The sequence below is a fragment of the Coregonus clupeaformis genome, chromosome 31 (genome assembly GCF_020615455.1).
Source record: "Coregonus clupeaformis isolate EN_2021a chromosome 31, ASM2061545v1, whole genome shotgun sequence".
Taxonomy (NCBI): domain Eukaryota; kingdom Metazoa; phylum Chordata; class Actinopteri; order Salmoniformes; family Salmonidae; genus Coregonus; species Coregonus clupeaformis.
In genome coordinates, this window is record NC_059222.1 from 27,933,919 (window position 1) to 27,952,433 (window position 18,515).

The following is an 18,515-nucleotide window of genomic DNA, read 5'->3' on the forward strand; positions in this document are numbered from 1 at the left end:
CACGGTGCGCACGCGGCTGCTGCAGGTCTGGTATATAAACAGAGCGCAGGTCAGGGCCATTGACAAGCTGCTGCTGATGCTGACTGCCTGGCGAACAACAAAACGATAACTAGCGTTTACAATCAGCAACTTATTGAGTTAGAAAGGCTGTATATTGTTTCTCTCTCTGTCTCTCTCTCTCTCTCTGTCAGATGGAATACCAAAAACCAGCGGAGATGAACGGTCATTGTAATGGGACCGGGAAGCAGCTGGTGACAGATTTCCGCTATAATAACGGTTTCAGTGAGCTGAGCCTCGAGACCAAGAAGACCACTGTACAGCAGCGGAAACAGCATGAGACGTCCCGTAAAGATGCTGAGGATGAGTCCCGGTTACCGGCACTCGAAGCAGCGTACAGCAGCATCTTGCGGGGGCTCGGGGAGGACACGGACCGGCAGGGGCTCCTGAGGACGCCTCTAAGAGCCGCCAAGGCTATGCAGTTCCTTACCAAGGGATACCACGAGGACGTGTACGGTAAGACCCGGTGGGGACTCGGTATCTGGTCGATTAATAGTAGGGAGAATATGCTAAAAGTAAAAAAAAAAAAAAAATTGGCACATCCAACTTGAATATCAGTACCCTGTTTTTGCATTTTCAATAGCCTATTCAAAAGCAATGCAAACTTTTCTAAACAACTATAGGCCTGTTTTTGATGCAGAAACAAAATAATAATACATTTCAAATACATTTATCAAATATGAGCAGCAGAAGGAGGAGTGCCAAACGGATAGAGAGAGGAGAGAGCTAGGAACACACTCCTGCCTACACTGTAAAAAAAGAGTATTTGGATCAACCCAAAAAAAATTGTCAACTGGTTACAAGTCAATTGAAAAAAATAACATTTCTTGAAACCAAATATATGATTCGCTACCAACTGTTATTTGACAAACCTATTTTTCAGCAGCCTATTTCTTTCAACACTCAACTTACTTTTCCCCTTTGGTATACCTAATAAATAACATAAATACAAACTAATATATATATATTTATACAACAAGTGGGTGTAATCCTGAATGCTGATTGGTTAAAACCGCATTCCAGCAGGTGTCTATTCCACAAATTACCACTGGCTAAATCTCTGACGTTAAAATGACTATTTACTCTGTGCGGTCTGATTGAGCAATCCACTGTCTCAGCCGACATTTGCAATATAAAAATTCGATCTCCAGCTGTCCCATAGTAATGGGGGTCGGGACGAGACTGACAGGCAGGCAGCGTTTCTCAACCAGTCGAAATCATGAATCAGCTGGCATCATTTTTATGGATATATACAAAGAAATGTCAATTGAAAAAAGGTTAAACGAAACGAAGTGCAGCTAGTTTGTAGTCTTTCCAGCTTCAGTTTGAAGTGATTGTGTTAGCTGTGTTGTTGGCTAGCTCCTCTGAACAACAGTGTCCTGACTAGTGAGCACATTTTCTATGCCAGGCGAAATCGTGCCTCATTAGCTCAATGTTATGGATATATCCAAATAAATGTCTCTAGAAAACAGCTTAAACAAATGCAGCTACTTTGCTGTTATTCTGGCTGCACTTTTTGACGTGACTAAATTAGCCGTAGTTGGCCAGCTAGCAAGCAAGGGATAAGAACGTTGCCAGCCAGTATGGCAATGGAACATTTAGAACGAATGACTGGGTCGTGTCCATAGATACAGAACAAAAAGACTGAACGACTAGGTCACGTCCATAGATCAGAACAAAAATAATGAACATCTGTAAACCGAACCGACAGAACGACCAGCCGGCTTGGGTAGCAACCCTAGATTTGTGTTGGGACTGTATCTTGTGGAAGGATGAAATAGTATGAATAAATTCATGAAAATAACGTTTTTAATGAAAATATGTCAATCTTTATTTGAACATAACAACACCCGGCTTCTCTGGCATTATCACTTAAATATACATACAACCCATTTTTTAATGTTGTACCAAGTATATTTTTCACTTTGGAATTACCTATACAAGTTTGTTTAATTGGGTAACAAGCAATTCTACAATTTCCTGTTAATCAAGATATTAAGTTAGATAAACACTTTCTTTACATAAGACATTCACTGGCTACAATATTGTAACCAAATGGTGACCACCTCATTAATGCGCAATGACAGTACTTAAGCAGATATCAGTGCTGGCAGTGAACATATAGTTGTAGAAAAAACCCCAGAACACATTACCTGGAATGACATTCACTCTCACGGGTGGACAAAAAGAACAAACCAAAATCCAAGCCCATAACAGGCCACGCCTTCAACTCTTCTGATAGGCTGCCACCGCTAGATTGCACCCACGGCTATGCAATGCGAATGTGCATGAGGTGTTGAAAGCAATATAGAAGCTTTCATATGATTCAAAAATCACATCTGTCAAATTCGTTATTTGATTTCTGACAAATTGAATAGAATAGGTTGAATGAACCAAAGCGTAATTTTGGATCATACCAATCAGAAAAAGCACTTCAGATGAACAAAAGTGCTATCCCACTTTTTTACAATGTTTATGTTTCTCTCAAATCTTGAAAAATTGATTTATGGATCCAAATTACATAATTTAATTTGACTCAACAGCTATGCCTAATGTGTTATTTATCTCTGGTGTTATCTGAAGTCAGGCAGTTGCGTGGGTCAATCGAAACCCAACTTTACACACTCGATTAATTTGAATTTGGCTAAGAGTTTTTCTATCTTATTCTATTCTATTCTCTATTATATGCTATAACGTAGGCCTAGGCTACATTTTCAAATTACACCGTTGGTAATATACCTCAGTCATTGGTCATCTCTCTTAGACAGATGCACGTAACATGGATCTGACGCAATTACGCAAGATTTTAGTTATGGGTTTCCACGATTACCCCATTTGACGATTCTGATAAAAACATTGTTGCTGTTAGCGCTAAAGCCGGTGACTCATGCTTGTCGGTCCTGGCTGTAGGAGCTTGTCAAGACTGCGTGCATCTTCTTTATATAACCGCACCACACACGGATAATCGGACCATTTTTGCCAAACACCACTCTAACCTGTAATCTAAGAATGTGTGTGTTGGTGTTATGTCATTGATAAGTATTTCCTTTCACTATGAGTTTTGTAATTAGAATAGAGCAGTCTATTGTTCTCTTGTTTGTATGGTCTAAGTCAGGGGTGTCAAACATACAGCCTTTTTCAGTGCAGCCCTCCAGACCTCGTTGAAGACCAAATGCGGCCTCAGGGCAAAATTAGTTTGACACCCCTGGTCTAAGTCTTTTCCCCACCTCCAACCACCTGTTACTCAACCTCTGGTCTGTGGACCAGAGGTTGAACAATACTGATAAGACTTTTATAACAACTTGATGAACTCTCTCTCTTTCTCTCTCTCTCCAGACATCCTGAATGATGCCATATTTGACGAGGACCATGACGAGATAGTGATAGTAAAAGACATTGACATGTTCTCTCTCTGTGAACACCACCTTGTACCCTTTTTTGGCAGGGTAAGACTGGGGGTCTAAAGAGAGAAAGTGAAGTGGGGAGTGGCTGACAGAATAGCAGAGCAAAGAATGGCAGAGAGAGAGTGTGTTCTGTTGGAAAGAAAGGGGGTGGGGGGTTATTGGGTTCTTTGTCCTGGATAGGGAGCAATGGGACACACTCACGCAGAAAGACAGACGCACGCACACACAGTGAGTAGGCTTAGCACACAGTAGCTTTGATGCCAGTCTGGTGTTGTGTGTAGAGTTGACAAACAGTATGAATATACTGTGTGTTGAGCAGGTCACCTGTGAAACTCTGCTCTGGTTGTTTGAACTCTGACCTGTATTTCTACTCTGTTTCATTGACCCAGGTACATATCGGATACCTGCCAAATAAGAAGGTGGTCGGGCTTAGCAAGCTGGCTAGGTGAGTGTACAGTACACACACACGCACAACTGACACACACACACACACACACACACACAACGGACACACACAGTCCATATGTAGTGTGTGAATTGGAGAAGCTGGTTGGCTCATGAGAGGGGCAGGGAATGGTCAGGCTACCCGAGTGTGTATGTTTGTGCTGGGTGGCTGAGTTCTTCTGTTATTTCAGTTCTTTGACCTGGAGGCTTAGACTGTAAGCCCTACTGCTAATATCCTGTCTCACCCCAGACACACACACACACACACACAGAGGGACAATACCCAGACCTAGCCGCTCCCAGACCATGAGAAAATCCCTCCAGACCAGTGGGAATCATTCTTCTATTATCACAGGCTCTCTCGCTCTCGTCATCTCTCTCTCTCTCTCATCCTCTCTTTTGCACTCTGTCTCTTTCTCTCCTCATACTTTATAGCCCTTCAACCCTTTTGTATATTTCTCTCCAAACATGCACACTGATCAGATCTTGCCTAACAATTTCAGAGAATGTTTTGGCAGGCAGTGAATGATTGACAAGTTGATAGAATGATTGACAGATGGTGTATCAGGTCATCTCTGTATTTATAAAGACATTAATCGTTATTAAACCTGCTCACCAATTAGGCATATATGTTTGATGGTCTTCTACTGTATTATATTGTTGTTCAGTGTGTGTGTGTGGTGTGCGTGCGCATCAGTGGAGGCTGGTGGGAGGAGGTATAGGAGAACTGGCTCTGTGTGATGGCTGGAATGGAATAAATGGAACAGTATCAAACACATCAAACATATGTAAACCACTTTTGACTCAGTTCCATTCTCTTTCCCCAGCCATTACACAGAGCCCGTCCTCCTATAGCTCTTCCCACCAGCCTCCACTGGTGCACGTGTATGTTCTTACTGTGATAGTAACTGTTTATTGTTCGTTGTGTGTGTGTGTGTGTGTGTGTGTGTCTGTAGGATTGTTGAGATGTACAGTCGGAGGCTCCAAGGTAAGAATGACAGAGTGCTTACTCAAATATACGTACACAGTACATATGCTGTAGTTCAAAGGACATATACATAAACATATTACCTTGAAACATTACTGTAAGAAATATCCAACATTCTGTGCGTGTGCCCTGTTCCCCTCCCCAGTCCAGGAGCGTCTGACCAAGCAGATTGCCATGGCGATATCAGAAGCTCTACAGCCAGCTGGAGTGGCTGTGGTTATAGAGGCAGCGTGAGTACTACACACTCTCACTCACTTGGAATGTTTGGATTATTAGCTGCTTGAAGTTCCGGACTTATAAATCACATGTTAATCATGTTAATCAGGAGAGTAAAACATGGCATTCTTGTGTTGGCATGTATATAATAATGATGTGTGTGTGTACCAGGCACATGTGTATGGTGATGCGTGGGGTTCAGAAGATGAACAGTCGAACGGTGACCAGCTGCATGTTGGGGGTGTTCAGAGAAGATCCAAAGACACGAGAAGAGTTCCTACGACTCACCAAGAATGCCTAGCAACCACCTCTGACCCCTGACCTCTAACCCCTGCCCTGACCCTGTAAAGTACATGTTCTAGGGTAGAGTTCCTAAGACTCCTCCACACACCTCACAGAAGCCTTATATACACACACACAAGGCAATACAAGCTCTCAAACCTGTGTGTGTGTGTGTGTGTGTGTGTGAGAATTTCTGGCAGAGTGAGAGGCTATAACTCTATAATTATGTGAGAAATTGCAGTCTTTATGCGCAATTATTGATATAATAACCATCATATTGAAGTAAACTTGGAGTCACGTGATATGTTGTGTGGTCCTCCCACTACGACTCAGGAAATCATGCAGTTTATTAGACTACAGATTAGTTATGATGAACTTCACAGGGTGGTGAAAGTGCTATTAAATATCAAGGGCCTTATTCTTGTGACATGATGATCAATGCTTGGCTGCCAAGACCAGAGTGGGCACATACAGTATATAACGTAACAGTTTTGTGACAAAAGCATCAGTAGAGTTGAAAATGCAATGGAAACCCATTTAACTTGTATTTCTTTACTTGTATATTTAACCACAATAGTTATTTGTATGTGCACTACGTCATCATGCACAGCCTTTTATTCACAGCAAGTCAATTTGATGGAAATACATCTCTGGTGGGAAAATGTGCATTTTGTTTTTATGCAGATTTTTGAATATTCACATGAAAATCTGTCACCAATTGGGTGGAAACCTAGCTACTGTCATCAAGTTGCACTTTTTTAGGACCTCTCTTATCATTTTACCTACAGAATGTAGAAACGTGCCGTTTTCACATATGTAGACACTGGTATGGTGCTGGAGATTTTTCTATTTTTTAAACCTTTATTTTGACAGGGAGTCAATGCTAAGACCAAGGTCTCTTTTCTAGGTGAGCCCTGTATAGCACCACAATACACATTAAAATACAATAAAACGCATTAAACTACACATTCATATACACAATTAAATACACATTATTATACACAACAATACACGAAAAGCAAAACACAATCATAAAAAACAGACAAATTCTTCGTAAAAAGGTCCCCTAACAACCATCTGAAATGCTCTAGAGGCAACAATTCCTCCAATTTTGAAGTGTATTGTATGTAGATCATTCCACACTTAAGATGCAAGGAAATTAAAGGCTGATTTACCTAACTCTCTAGAAGCCAAAGGAATCTCCAGAGTTAACCAACCCTGTGAACAGGTTTGATAACTTGTCATTTATAGAGATAATGACTGAGGTTGAAAAGTGGTGGAATGCCCCTTTAAAGGGGCAATCTGCAGTCCCTACATACATTTTTGGACTTATAAATGAATTATATATACACCCATTGATTCTTGAGGAATATAACTTATAAATGCCTAATGAGCTTAGTTCAACTGTCACACCCAATCAGAACCCAAAATATAAGCTTGTTTTACTCCAATGTTCGTAAAGAAACACTGCATAGCCTCAAAACATGGTTAAAACTATAACTGTGATATCATGGATGGTCAGTCCTTGCCTACATATCTCAGTCTATACATTTGAGAGTGGTTAGATTTATCCAGCCCCATCCTTCATCTTTTTACCAAAACAGTTATTTTTCCAACAGCAGATTAGCCCTTTAAGACTCCATAATGTTTCATCTGTATGTGGTACAAAGGAAAATATTTGTAACTAACATTTGTAAAAAAGTGTATTTCAGCACTGTTCAGCAAAAGCATCTCTATAGTTTATAAGCCAACACGTGTTCTACTATATCTATATTTCCTAGAATGTGTCTAACAATGTTTTCCTCTGTCTATGTTGCCATTGTTTTCAGGAATCATCATTATGTTGTGTGTTCTCTCAATAAAACTATATCACCACAATTGAGTGGCTCTTTCTTTCTGTGTAACGGGCTGGGTGTGTGTTTGCTGAGGTAGAGTGGAGAGCCTGAGGGGAGACAGGGCCTTTAAATGTCAGTGGGCAGCTGCAATGACTCTGCCAACCTCTGTTCTCCTGCCGCGTTCACATGCTAGTCAGAACTCTGACATTTCCGACTTGCTAACTGGTTATAGTTGTACACGTGCCACATTCAACCAGTTAGCAAGTCGAACATTTCAGAGTTTCGTAGTTCCGACTAGCACATGAACACGGCATCTAACCTGACCCTGGGTCACACAGGAAGTTACAGCATGCTGTGATGATGATGATGTCAGAAGTTCTTAACCAATCACTGTCGCGTGTACAGGTGACCGAGCAACACAGAGAACAGGGTCTTGAATTGTGTTAAAGCCTATTGAATAGGACATTTGTTTGAATGTTTTGGTCTGAGACTAAACAAAACAAAGTTGATAAATACTAATTTAATTGCCATTACATAATTAATATTTTAATACCCTCAAAAAAATATGAGACATGATAGAATTCACAAATAATTTAAAAAAGGAAACTCCTGTATCAGAGCAGGTTTGGCACAACAGGATAGAAACCATCAGTCCAGGTATTAAAACTAAAAGTAGTCTCGGACTTGATGTGTACTGGCCACTTTTTGCTGCTACAAAGCTGAGGGTTATAGGAGCTCTATAATATGGAGGGAGACATTGCTCCATAATTCACACACACACACACACACAGAGCTGGAAAGAGTAACCCCTTGACTGAGAGTTTTAGACAGGGTCAAAGCAAGCCTGCTACACGATAAAGACGTCATTTCTCGTGCCCACCTTCCTTCCCCTTTCCCTCCTTTTCTTTCTCACGCCTTCTCACCACCTTTCTCTGGTTATACTGGTGGCCTGTCAGACGGAGGTCTGCTTGTAGTTCTTGGTGTCCAGAACCTTCTTCCCACACATGGCACAGATCTCTAAGAGAGAGCGAGAGAAAAAGGGGGAGATAAGGGAGATTGTCATTTGGTGAAGGTGTAATAATGTACACAAGTTACTTCTTAGAGAGCAACCAAAATGGCATAAAAGATGGGGTGTGTGTGTGTGTGTAGTAGTAGTGATGCGTGGGTCAGCTGTTTGTTCATCTGCACCCGCCAGCAATTGCTAATAACCCATCCACAACCGCCCGACTATATCTGATAAAATGAAAATCTGAGGACCACACCCAACCCTAACCCACAAATATAGACAATGCGCTGTACAGTCAGAGATTACATAACTATTTTTTGACAGGGGGTGCAGGGTGTTGTTTTTTAAGCCTAATTTAGATAGGCACGATTCTGCTTATAATTTCCGACATTTTGGTAGGCTATTTGTTAGTCAAATTGTTTAGATACATGCAGCTTCTCATCTGTCATTACTTGTTGCCCTAGAAGACTAAATAAACCCTTGCTCACCAGAATGATGTCATACATCAATAGAATGAATGCTTCAATCTAGTTGACATTGGTAAAGTTCTCTTTCATCTCTGCTTCTCTCCTGCAGCAAAGGCATTTAGGGACCGGGGAGAAAATGCAACAACTGGAATGATTTTCTGTATAACATTTACATCAGTTTGACTGGTTTTAATAGAATTAAAAGCTGTGAAAATGACCCAACATCTTTCTGATAAGATTTCCGTTCAGCTTGGATGCATATTCTATCAGCTTTTATAATGCTGATAAAGATAGCACCTTTACAGACGGTCCCTAACCGCCCATTCATTCTCTCAAGATGCTGTAAGAAATATATAATATTTCTCCACTCATGTTCCCAAGTCAAAATGTACATTTGGTGTATCATTTTACTGCAACAACTGCTTAATTCTGCAGGAGTTAATATTATATTAGGCTATGTGAGAGGTTATAGACCTACAGTCAGTGTCCAGATTTCAGTTACTATTCCATTTAACCCATCTGAACAGTACAGTTATATTGATGTGCCATATCCCTGTCTTGTGACTGTCAAATTTGTATAGCGCCTCACAATCAACATTTTCCCCAAACATTAGGCTACTGTTCTTTCAATTTTGCAGCTTTTCTCTTACTGAATTAAACTCTGACATTGTCCTTTTTGACTCAGTGGTTCGACGTTAACTTTTTCTGCCCAAGTTCCCAAAAGCATTTGGCAATTGGTGTGTATTTGGCAAACGTACAGTTAGGCCCTAAATTAGGCTTATGCACTAACGCCTGATAAAAATAAAAACCTAAATGTAGCCTATAGATATGAATTGCACAAGAAGTATATACATTTATGGATTTTTAATGCATTGTTTTCTCTTTATACATCATGTCCGCCCTTCATCCAAACAATATTTCATGACCCTAAACCCGCCCGCCCCGCGGGGACTGCGGGTTATGAGTCAACCCGCGCATCACTAGTGTGTAGGCAGATATAGTACCTTATAGGCACAGCCCTGGCAGTAGTGAGATCCTGATTGGTGAACAGAACTCTTGCAGATTCGGCAGATGCCAAAGCCCGACTTCCCTGAATTCCCTGGCTTCCCATAAGGATCAAACCTGTCGACAGAATCATATTATCGTAACATAACCATAATCTGACCATATACAACATCAACCTGCTCCCGTCATCAATATCAACAATTGTCTTACCTGGCCTTCTTAGATAACCTCCCGAGTGCCACAGTGGTCTAAGGCACAGCGTCGCAGTGCTAGCTGTGCCACTAGAGATCCTGGTTCGAATCTAGGCTCTGTCGTAGCCGGCCGCGACCGAGAGACCCATGGGGCGGTGCACAATTGGCCCAGCGTCGTCCAGGGTAGGGGAGGGAATGGCTGGCAGGGATGTAGCTCAGTTGGTAGAGTATGGCGTTTCCAACGCCAGGGTTGTGGGTTCGATTCCCACGGGGGGCCACTCACTAACTGTAAGTCGCTCTGGATAAGAGCCCACCGCTCTCTAAAAACATAATACAGTATACTGTTGTGAATAAATAGTATCAAACAACTCAAAACGATGTGTAATAACACAATTCTGTATCTATAATGCGAGTCCTATATCTACATGTAGTGTTCCTGGCTCCGTCCTTCCAGGTGTCTGGAGTTCTCACCCTGCCCAGCTTCTTCTCACCTGAGATAGAAAGAGAAGCGATAGAGACCGAGGGTGGAGAAAGAAAAGTTCAGAAATAGGAGTAGATGTTGAAAGGAGATGGGGAGAGATGAGAGATAGGAATTCATTGCTAGCTGCAGGACTCACACAAACTTCTCGTTCGTTCTGTGATACACAATAGGGCATGGTAACGTAGGCTACAACAAAACAAGCCTTCTGCAACAGTTAGCTGAGATAAACAAAATTAGCCAGTTAGTTATCTTCTTATAACTTCTAATAATCCTGAAAAGGTCTTACTTACAATTGTCGCAAAACATAGTTTCTTTGTTTGGAAGAAAAACAACACGTTTTGCTAATAAACTGGACCTAAATGTGTAGCTAGCTTGTTGTAAACGTCCTGTTTCCGTTTTGAACGTTCGGGACCTCAGAACTTGATTGGTTGGTCTCGCAGGAGTGGTAAACCGTTATTGGTTGCCAGATATGTCAGTCAATGTAGGGACGGCGCAAGCGTCTGACCTTGCGCGGCTCCATGTTTACGGAAGGGAGTCTGACGACCACGACCATATCGGTGTGAAATGTTGAAAAACAGCCACGTAGGCCTATAGTTCATTTGTCTCGTTTAGAATAGTAAACTACTGTCTTATGTCGAAGGATACAGCTAGCTAAGCTACAAAGGCAGTAGTTAGCTAGACAGCCAAAAAACGTCAACTCGACTAAAAGTCATATCTCAGTACTAGGAAGGGGTTCTCAAGGTAGGCTATTCACTGACTGTAGCTACAGTATTATTTATGTATTTATTCTCGTCATTTTAGCAGACGCTCTTATCCAGAGCGACTTACAGGAGCAATTAGGGTTAAGTGCCTTGCTCAAGGGCACATCGACAGATTTTTCACCTAGTCGGCTCGGGGATTAGAACCAGCGACCTTTCGGTTACTGGCACAACGCTCTTAACCACTAAGCTACCTGCCGCCCCACAGTAGTTGGTTTTGTGCTAAAAATAGCTGATGGGTTAGTGTCAGGGGTTTAGACTATTATGATGATAATTAACAATGCAGCCAGCCTGGTATATTTTAGTCATCTAGCAGACGCTATTATCCAGAGCGACTTACAGGAGCAATTAGGGTTAAGTGCCTTGCTCAAGGGCACATCAACATATTTTTCACTTAGTTGGCTCTGGGATTCAAACCAGCAACCTCTCAGTTACTGGACCAACGCGCTCAACCACTAGACTACCTGAGCCTTTATGGCACAGTCAGGTGATATTGCGCTCGCCCTGTAACTGGGGTTGCTTGTTCAAACCCTGCTACGGCTTTTCCTCTCAATCGCTGCAACATGATACCATATTTCCTATCTCAGTACAGGTAGACCTGACCAGACCTCTCTCCAGCACCATGTGGGATCAGGAGATCAGACATATGGCATCCAGCCACGCCATCATGGCATCGGGGGTGTTTATGGCGACAGTGGTGCCAGCGGTGTTAGTGCCGGGCTTCTCTGTGTATGGGACACACCTGCTGTGGCAGTACTCTGTTGCCGGGGTCGTCGCTGTGGTCAACATCACCCTGTTCTGGCTGCTGGGGGTCAGCCCCCCTACCAAGAAACACACTATCACCTACAAGGTAAACACACAGTCACCTGCAAGGTACAGAAACACACACTCACCTGCAAGGTAAAAAGGAATACTCACATCTATGAGGATATGATCAGTTTTTTTATTACAGAACTGAATGGTATGATCATCTCCTCTTCCTCTCCTCCCCCCTCCAGGTGTCTAGGTTGGTGCGTTCCTGTCTCTACCTCCTCCTCTCCTGTCTGTTCTTCCACACTGTAGTGGTCCTGTATGGAGCACCGCTACTGGAGTGAGTTCTGCCAAGACTGTGTTTCCACCTGCCAATATTGAGTGTGTCAGATTGGCCCCGTGTAGCTCAGTTGGTAGAGCATGGCGCTTGCAACGCCAGGGTTGTGGGTTCGATTCCCATGGGGGGCCGGTATGAAAAAATTTTTTATGCACTCACTAACTGTAAGTTGCTCTGGATAAGAGTGTCTGCTAAATGACTAAAATGTTAATGTAATTATTTGTGTTGAAAGTCTTTAGAAGTCTTTGTTTCTGACTCTTTCACTGTGTTTGTGTGTTAGGACTGCATTGGAGACATTCTCTCTGGCGGTGTTGTTGACCAGTCTAACCACTCTGAGGTGTGTGTGTGTCCTCGGGCCCAACGTCCAGGCCTGGATAAGAGTCTTCAGCCGACATGGGTACTACCTCTGACTCTCTCGCTCTCTTTCACTCTCTCTTTCTGTCTCGCATTTCCTTATCCTCTTATTTTCTCTCACATTCTAGTCAAACTCTCTCTCCAACTACCTCTTCCTCTTTATCTTCCTTCCTTCCCTCTCTCTCTCTCTCTCTCTCTCAGACAGAGACAGTCTGTCTGTCTGTACTGTATGTCCACTGGGAGACAGTCTCTACCACTACATCACAAGCTTCACAATGTCGATGCTTTGTGTGTGTGTAAAATGTATACTTGTGTGATTGTTTTAGGGCCATGTCGGTGTGGGACACCTCTCTACAGATGGTGGTCGGCTGCAGTGTTGTGGGAGCCTGGCTGGGAGCCTTCCCTATCCCTTTGGACTGGGACCGACCCTGGCAGGTCAGAACACACACACAGAGAAAGGCCATGAGTAGAGCTGACACGATTCCTTACTTTGTATATCAGCAAGCCATGATTGTTCTACACAATATATTTCTATCACAACATTGTTCCCTGTAGGTGTGGCCTGTGTCCTGCAGTCTGGGTGGAGTGATTGGTTACCTGACTGGGCTAGTCGTCGCCCCCGCCTGGATACACTGGCACCGGAAACACCTCACCTACAAGAGCAAGTGATGGACAAGTCAGAGGGAGTGAGAGAGAATTTGTATGTATGTGTGTTGTATGTGTGTGCATGCTTGTTATGTCACTCCCCCAGGCTGCTGATAAATTATCCCTGTAGTAATCCGGCTGTATTGCTTTGGTATCTGAATATTTATTGGGCTGTTGGAGTGGACAGGCCCTCTCCTGTAAAATATGATGTTGCCATGTAAAAAGATTCCAGACGTCGTCTTTTTTTTTTTTTTTTTACAAATAAAGTCTTAGTTCTTTACACATGTTATTTTTATTCCTCTGATGTTTTTTCCCAATAGGCTTCTAATAGGGTTTTTACAGACAAAACCCATAGTTGTACCACTACAGCTGTGCATTACATACACACACACACACTGCCACTATACCATGAAGTACAAGGAACTGTCCATAGATCTTCAAGATAGAATTGTGATGAGGCATATATCTGGGGAAGGGTATAAAACCATTTCTAGAGTGTTGAAAGTTTCCAAGAGCACAGTGGTCTCCATCATTGGGAAATGGAATGGCCCAGACTTGAATCCCATTGAAAATATGTGGAAAGATTGCTGTTCACCACCGCTCCCCATCTAACTTAAAAGAGTTTGAGAAAATCTGCAAGGAAGAATGCAAGAAAATCCCCAAATCCAGATGTGCAAAGCTGATACAGACAAAGCTGTAATTGCCGCCAAAGGTGCTTGTACACAGTATTGATTCAGGGGTGTGAATACTTATGTAAATGAGATTTCTGTATTTAATTTTCAATAAATTTGCTAAAATTTCAACAACTAAAAAATTAACTTTGTCATTGTGGGGTAAAAAATTTGTTTAATCCATTTTGAATTCAGGCTGTAAAACAACAAAATGTGGAAAAAGTCAAGTGGTATGAATACTTTCTGAAGTCACTGTCAGTAGTAAATAACACTACTCCTCTACACCCACCTGGCATGGTACATTATTAGCTCTCTGCACAAACACCTCTCTAGTGTCATCAGAAACTAACAACAAACACATCATAGTCTCAGACACCTTTATTGCTTCAGTCTAATCACATCAAACTGTATTCCAATCGTTCAGTCTCTTAGTTTCTCACAGACGCTTCAGTTTCACCGTGCTTCAATCAGTATCCTCTCCTCACGGAGAGAGGAAGGCAGGGAGAAAGAAAGGAAAAGAAGGAGAGGAAGCGAGCAGGAGAGACAAATAGACTACCATTGCTGGTCCCTTTTGCTATGATGACATTATGACTTGCAGTCTGGTGTCTCTTAAGTTTATCTAGTCAAAGTGCAACGAGGAGGAACGTATTACTTACAAACACTAGAATCTTAGAAAAAGATAGACCTACTTGGTTTAACCCAGACCCCCACACACTCTCCAAGCCAAGGGTGGCCAACCCTGGTCCTTGATAGCTGTAGGGTGTGCAAGCTTGGTAAGTTACATAACAGCATTAACTTATCACACCTGATCCAGCTTATCAAAGTCTTGTTGAGAGGATGATATGTTGAATCAGGTGTGTTAGTAATGGGCTGGAACAAAAGCATTCCCAATGCAATTCACCTCCCATTCACAGACAGATCCCTCAGTGTCAGGAGAATACATACCAACTTTGACATGAATATAAAATGACATATTATACAGTACATATTGTGAATAATTAGCAGGTTGGCATTAATGTCATGAATCTTGACCTGGAGGCAGCTCTGCAGAGTGGTCACTAGCTAGCACAGCCACAAAGTCATACAATCAGTTTTTAAACCTAACCTTAACCACACTGCTAACCCTTATGCCTAACCCTAACCTTGAATTAAAACCCAAAATAAATATATTGTTTGCAAGAATATTTACAATATAGCCAATTTTGACTTTGCAGCTGGCCCATCTCGCGGATATCTCTCAGTTTTGCCTCCAGAATGCTGCCACAGACTGAACTCTGGCCTACAGGATCACAACCTCATCTCCTATTGTGCGTTTAGGGAACTACTGAGAGAAGGAGGAGAGGAGGAGTAGACTTTCACCCAGGGGTTGGTGTCGCAGAGGGTCGGAGAGGATGTGACGCTGATGGACTGTAGTTTGGTCCAGGTGTGTGTGTGTGTCTAGCTGACAGACTTTAGTTTGACCCAGGGGTTGGTCCCGCAGACCTTGATAGGTGGTTCGTTGGCGAAGATGTGGTTGCAGAGCCCGTCCAATGGCGGCTCAGGGTCAGACATCGCAAACTGTGCCGCATCCGCGATCACCTTCCTGATCTCTACATCTATCTCCTGTAGGGAGGGAGGAAGGACGGAAGGAAGAAAAAAGAATTGGAGTACTTGGACCACCTGTGCGTGTCTCTCTGTGTGTGTGTGTGTGTGTGTGTGTGTGCATGTCGGTGAAGGTGTGTGTACCTTGATCTCCTCCACAGAAGCCATGTTGTTGGACAGCATGCATTCCTTCAGCATAGTAATGGGGTCACTCTTACTGCGCACTTCCTGGATCTCCTCACAGGTACAGTAGATACAGGAAGTTACATCACACACAGGAAGAGGGTTAAGACATGATTAGCAGGGTTCAGCTCCAGCCCTTGGTTAACAAGAAAGAGAGACACAGAGCCCTGGAAAGGAACCGATGCTAGAGTATTGGGATGCATCCCAAACCAACATTGCACTGCACTGAGGGGTGTCTAGACAGGCTAAGGGAGTGAGGGAGTGTGGCAACACGAGGTGGTGGGCAAGGCTAAAACAGAACAGAGGGAGGGAGGAGAGAGAGAGAGAGAGGGAGAGAGAAAGAGAGAGCGGGAGAGAGAAAGAGAGAGAGGGAGAGGAGTTATGGGGAGGTGTGAGAAGAGTGAGGGGGTGGAGAGAGACCGGGGGTCAGGTGACGGTCACAGGGTCAGGGGTCAGAGATCAAGTCTCACCTAACCCCGGGGTTGCTCATGCTATGTCCATAGTAATGGTAGGTCTCCAGCTCCATGACAATAGGACCCTGCCAGAGAGGTTTCCAAACCAAGAGACTCAACAAGCTAGCCAACGACGCCATGACACTGCTCAATAGCCTGATCAGTGATTTCTATTGGAGCAGCAGTTTCTCAGCATCTTCCTCTTTATGCTCTTTGGCCTTGCAGCACACCAGGAGTGTGTACTGGACTCTCTTCCACAGAGTGTCTCTATGCTGGTCACAGAGCCTCCCTCTGTCAGGGAGGAGACACTGGTATGAAACTGGAAGCTGATCATCACTCTGAGATTAGATTGTCTGAGACAGAGGGATTCTTAACACTTCTCGAGGCACTTACACCAGTTATAACTTTCTCATCTTCGCACCAATCAGAACTCCTCTTCTCCAGCTCTACAACCAATCATAGCTCCCCTTCCAGGCTCTGCATGGGTCTGCAGCAATCTTGATGGCCTCCCTTACACACAGAACGTCCATGCTGTCCACCTACACCCAGAGACAGGAAGGGAAATACAGATTCACTCACTGACTGTGTATGTGTGTGTGTGTGTCCTACCTTGAGGCCAGGTATAGAGTCTCATCTCTTGAAGTACTCAGTGCTAGCAGAGGACCTCTCTACAGACGTCCACATGCCAAACTTGTTGCTCTCATAGATGAAGATACACGCCATGTTAAAAGACTCAAAGATCTGGCCCTGATTGGAAAAGAGGAGGAGAGTTGATGATGATGACTTCATGATTTTACTGTAACTGTTAGATGGATAGAACAAGTCTCACCTGGTTGGCTGCTCCATCTACATACAGCATCACACACACCTGGTTGTTACCGTGGTACTGACAGGCTAGGGCCACACCTGCCCCCAATGGAACTTGTAGAAACACACACATGCACAGTGAGAATGTGTGAGTCAGGTGTGTGTGTGTGTGTGCGTTTGTGTGTGTGTGTGTGTGAGTGAGTGAGTGAGTGAGTGAGTGAGTGAGTGAGTGAGTGAGTGAGTGAGTGAGTGAGTGACGTGGGAGCTCAGATAACACTGAACACAGTGTTATCTGAGCTCCCACGATGCCGTTCCCTCAGTAGAAGTGTTTGGAGTACATGTGGAGGCTGCAGAGGGGAGGACGGCTCATAATAATGGCTGGAAAGGAGCTAATGTGTTTGATACCATTCCACTCCAGCCATTAACATGAGCCTATCCTCCCCAATTAAGGTGCCACCAACCTCCTGTGAAGTACAAAGAACCACCTTCACCCTTGTCCACATGTCCTCTACGACCTGAGACAGGAAGAGAGAGAGAGAGAGAGGGCAACAATTACTAGCATAGGCCTACTGTTCTTTTGGTTTGTAACAATTGCTTGAAATTGACAATTTACTTATGAAGCATGCACTTGGAATTTGTTGTTAAAATTAATTATTACTGTGGCGAAGATGCACCATAGGCGCTGCTCTTCACTTGCGCTCTCCAAAACCCGCCAGTGGAGGGTGCTTTTTTACTCTTGTTGAAATGCTGTTGCTTTCACACGTTTAAATGCATAGGCCCTATGTGGTAAATCTATATTCCATCTAATACTACTATAATCGTTAGCGTTTCATCATTCCACCCCCGTACTGTTTATTGCAACACTTAGACATTTCTGTTTCATGTTTGATAGGCCTACGATACATTTCCATTTAGCCAACCATTTACGATACATTTCCATTTAGCCAACCATTTATTACCCTGCTCTGAGTGGGCGCGATGTTTATAGTGCACGTGAATGTTCGCAAGACTCATGAGGTAGAAGTTATGTTTATTTAATTCAATATATGGTTTATTTTGTTCATATTTACCGGGTTATGTCGCAGTTCCGTGTGTCTGTGTCCTATGTCTCTATCATTTTTGTTGTGCGTAGTAGGACCACGCGCTACCCAGTGCGCATACAATTAGGCTACGTAGCCTGCGCTCCACGCTTTGGAGTCAGAACGTTGAATAAGACAAAATGATTGTTCCATGTATGCATGGTGTTGAAATATCATGAATAATCATAAAGTCTTATTAAGAGGAATGTACCAATGTAACAATGGATGTGGAAATTGCCTTTTACATTGTAGAACCAGTTTATTAGTTGTAATTGCCAATTGGGTAATTGTATGGTCCTGGGGGCCAAGCGCTTATGTAGTAGGCTTACCTGTTTGAGCTCCTGTTAGACAGATTCAATGTGGTTTCTCAAGGGGAGGCTGTATAGTCTTGCCCTTTACACGTGTCCGTTCAGATAGGACAGGTTAAGCCTGATACAGAGGGTATTTCTTTTGGGCTATTGACCTTGTATTTTTGGTAAATCTACTTGTATATTTTGTACGATATGGTGCTTTCACCATTGG

At 43.1% G+C, this 18,515-nt stretch overlaps 4 protein-coding genes, 1 long non-coding RNA gene and 1 other non-coding gene across 7 annotated transcripts; 3 read left to right on the top strand and 3 right to left on the bottom strand.

Moving 5' to 3' along the window:
- Window positions 1-48: 48 nt before the first annotated feature.
- Window positions 49-7,269, top strand: gch2 (GTP cyclohydrolase 2). The gene is made up of 6 exons (XM_041858608.2): window positions 49-513; window positions 3,394-3,503; window positions 3,851-3,906; window positions 4,862-4,893; window positions 5,039-5,123; window positions 5,281-7,269. Exons 1-6 carry the CDS (start codon window positions 192-194, stop codon window positions 5,408-5,410), a joined length of 735 nt encoding a protein of 244 aa, XP_041714542.1. The 5' UTR covers window positions 49-191; the 3' UTR covers window positions 5,411-7,269.
- LOC121547007 (cysteine-rich PDZ-binding protein) lies at window positions 6,231-10,777 on the bottom strand. Its single transcript, XM_045209932.1, has 5 exons — window positions 10,667-10,777; window positions 10,272-10,386; window positions 9,704-9,821; window positions 8,770-8,802; window positions 6,231-8,241 (listed from the first exon to the last, which is right to left on the bottom strand). The coding sequence occupies exons 1-5, from the start codon at window positions 10,680-10,682 to the stop codon at window positions 8,179-8,181; spliced, it is 345 nt and encodes a 114-aa protein (XP_045065867.1). The 5' UTR covers window positions 10,683-10,777; the 3' UTR covers window positions 6,231-8,178.
- trnag-ucc lies at window positions 10,097-10,173 on the top strand. Its single transcript has one exon. It is a non-coding gene; the product is annotated as a tRNA-Gly (tRNA).
- Window positions 10,778-10,880: 103 nt separating the features above from the next.
- LOC121547361 (phosphatidylinositol-glycan biosynthesis class F protein) lies at window positions 10,881-13,502 on the top strand. Of its 2 annotated transcripts, none has more exons than XM_041858609.2 (6): window positions 10,881-11,117; window positions 11,722-11,984; window positions 12,133-12,224; window positions 12,502-12,618; window positions 12,902-13,010; window positions 13,131-13,502. In XM_041858609.2, the coding sequence occupies exons 2-6, from the start codon at window positions 11,757-11,759 to the stop codon at window positions 13,242-13,244; spliced, it is 660 nt and encodes a 219-aa protein (XP_041714543.1). In that variant the 5' UTR covers window positions 10,881-11,117; window positions 11,722-11,756; the 3' UTR covers window positions 13,245-13,502. The 2 variants fall into 2 exon arrangements, with proteins under 2 accessions (XP_041714543.1, XP_041714544.1); XM_041858610.2 differs by having other exon boundaries at window positions 11,727-11,984.
- Window positions 13,503-14,104: 602 nt separating this feature from the next.
- LOC121547009 (pyruvate dehydrogenase E1 component subunit alpha, mitochondrial-like) lies at window positions 14,105-15,766 on the bottom strand (the record flags this gene model as incomplete). The annotated part of the gene is made up of 2 exons (XM_041858117.2): window positions 14,105-15,493; window positions 15,617-15,766. Coding segments are annotated over 2 exons (315 nt in total), but the record flags the coding sequence as incomplete, so codon positions are not given.
- A 279-nt stretch (window positions 15,767-16,045) lies between these two features.
- On the bottom strand, window positions 16,046-18,066 carry LOC121547362. Its single transcript, XR_005996519.2, has 4 exons — window positions 17,985-18,066; window positions 17,376-17,429; window positions 16,937-17,028; window positions 16,046-16,854 (listed from the first exon to the last, which is right to left on the bottom strand). It is a non-coding gene; the product is annotated as an uncharacterized LOC121547362 (long non-coding RNA).
- Between the last annotated feature and the right edge of the window lie 449 nt (window positions 18,067-18,515).

What these genes read in the sequence shown, in the direction of transcription:
- gch2 (XM_041858608.2), top strand. Translation starts at nt 192, where the DNA reads ATGGAATACCAAAAACCAGCGGAGATGAACGGTCATTGTAATGGGACC. An exon ending in ATACCACGAGGACGTGTACG is followed by an intron (nt 514 to 3,393) that starts GTAAGACCCGGT and finishes CTCTCTCTCCAG; the next exon opens with ACATCCTGAATGATGCCATA. An exon ending in GTACAGTCGGAGGCTCCAAG is followed by an intron (nt 4,894 to 5,038) that starts GTAAGAATGACA and finishes TCCCCTCCCCAG; the next exon opens with TCCAGGAGCGTCTGACCAAG.
- LOC121547007 (XM_045209932.1), bottom strand. An exon ending in GAATTGTGTTATTACACATC is followed by an intron (nt 9,822 to 10,271) that starts GTTTTGAGTTGT and finishes TTCTGTCGACAG; the next exon opens with GTTTGATCCTTATGGGAAGC. An exon ending in ATGAAAGAGAACTTTACCAA is followed by an intron (nt 8,242 to 8,769) that starts TGTCAACTAGAT and finishes TCTCTCTTAGAG; the next exon opens with ATCTGTGCCATGTGTGGGAA.
- LOC121547361 (XM_041858609.2), top strand. Translation starts at nt 11,757, where the DNA reads ATGTGGGATCAGGAGATCAGACATATGGCATCCAGCCACGCCATCATG. An exon ending in TATGGAGCACCGCTACTGGA is followed by an intron (nt 12,225 to 12,501) that starts GTGAGTTCTGCC and finishes TTTGTGTGTTAG; the next exon opens with GACTGCATTGGAGACATTCT. An exon ending in ACTGGGACCGACCCTGGCAG is followed by an intron (nt 13,011 to 13,130) that starts GTCAGAACACAC and finishes TGTTCCCTGTAG; the next exon opens with GTGTGGCCTGTGTCCTGCAG.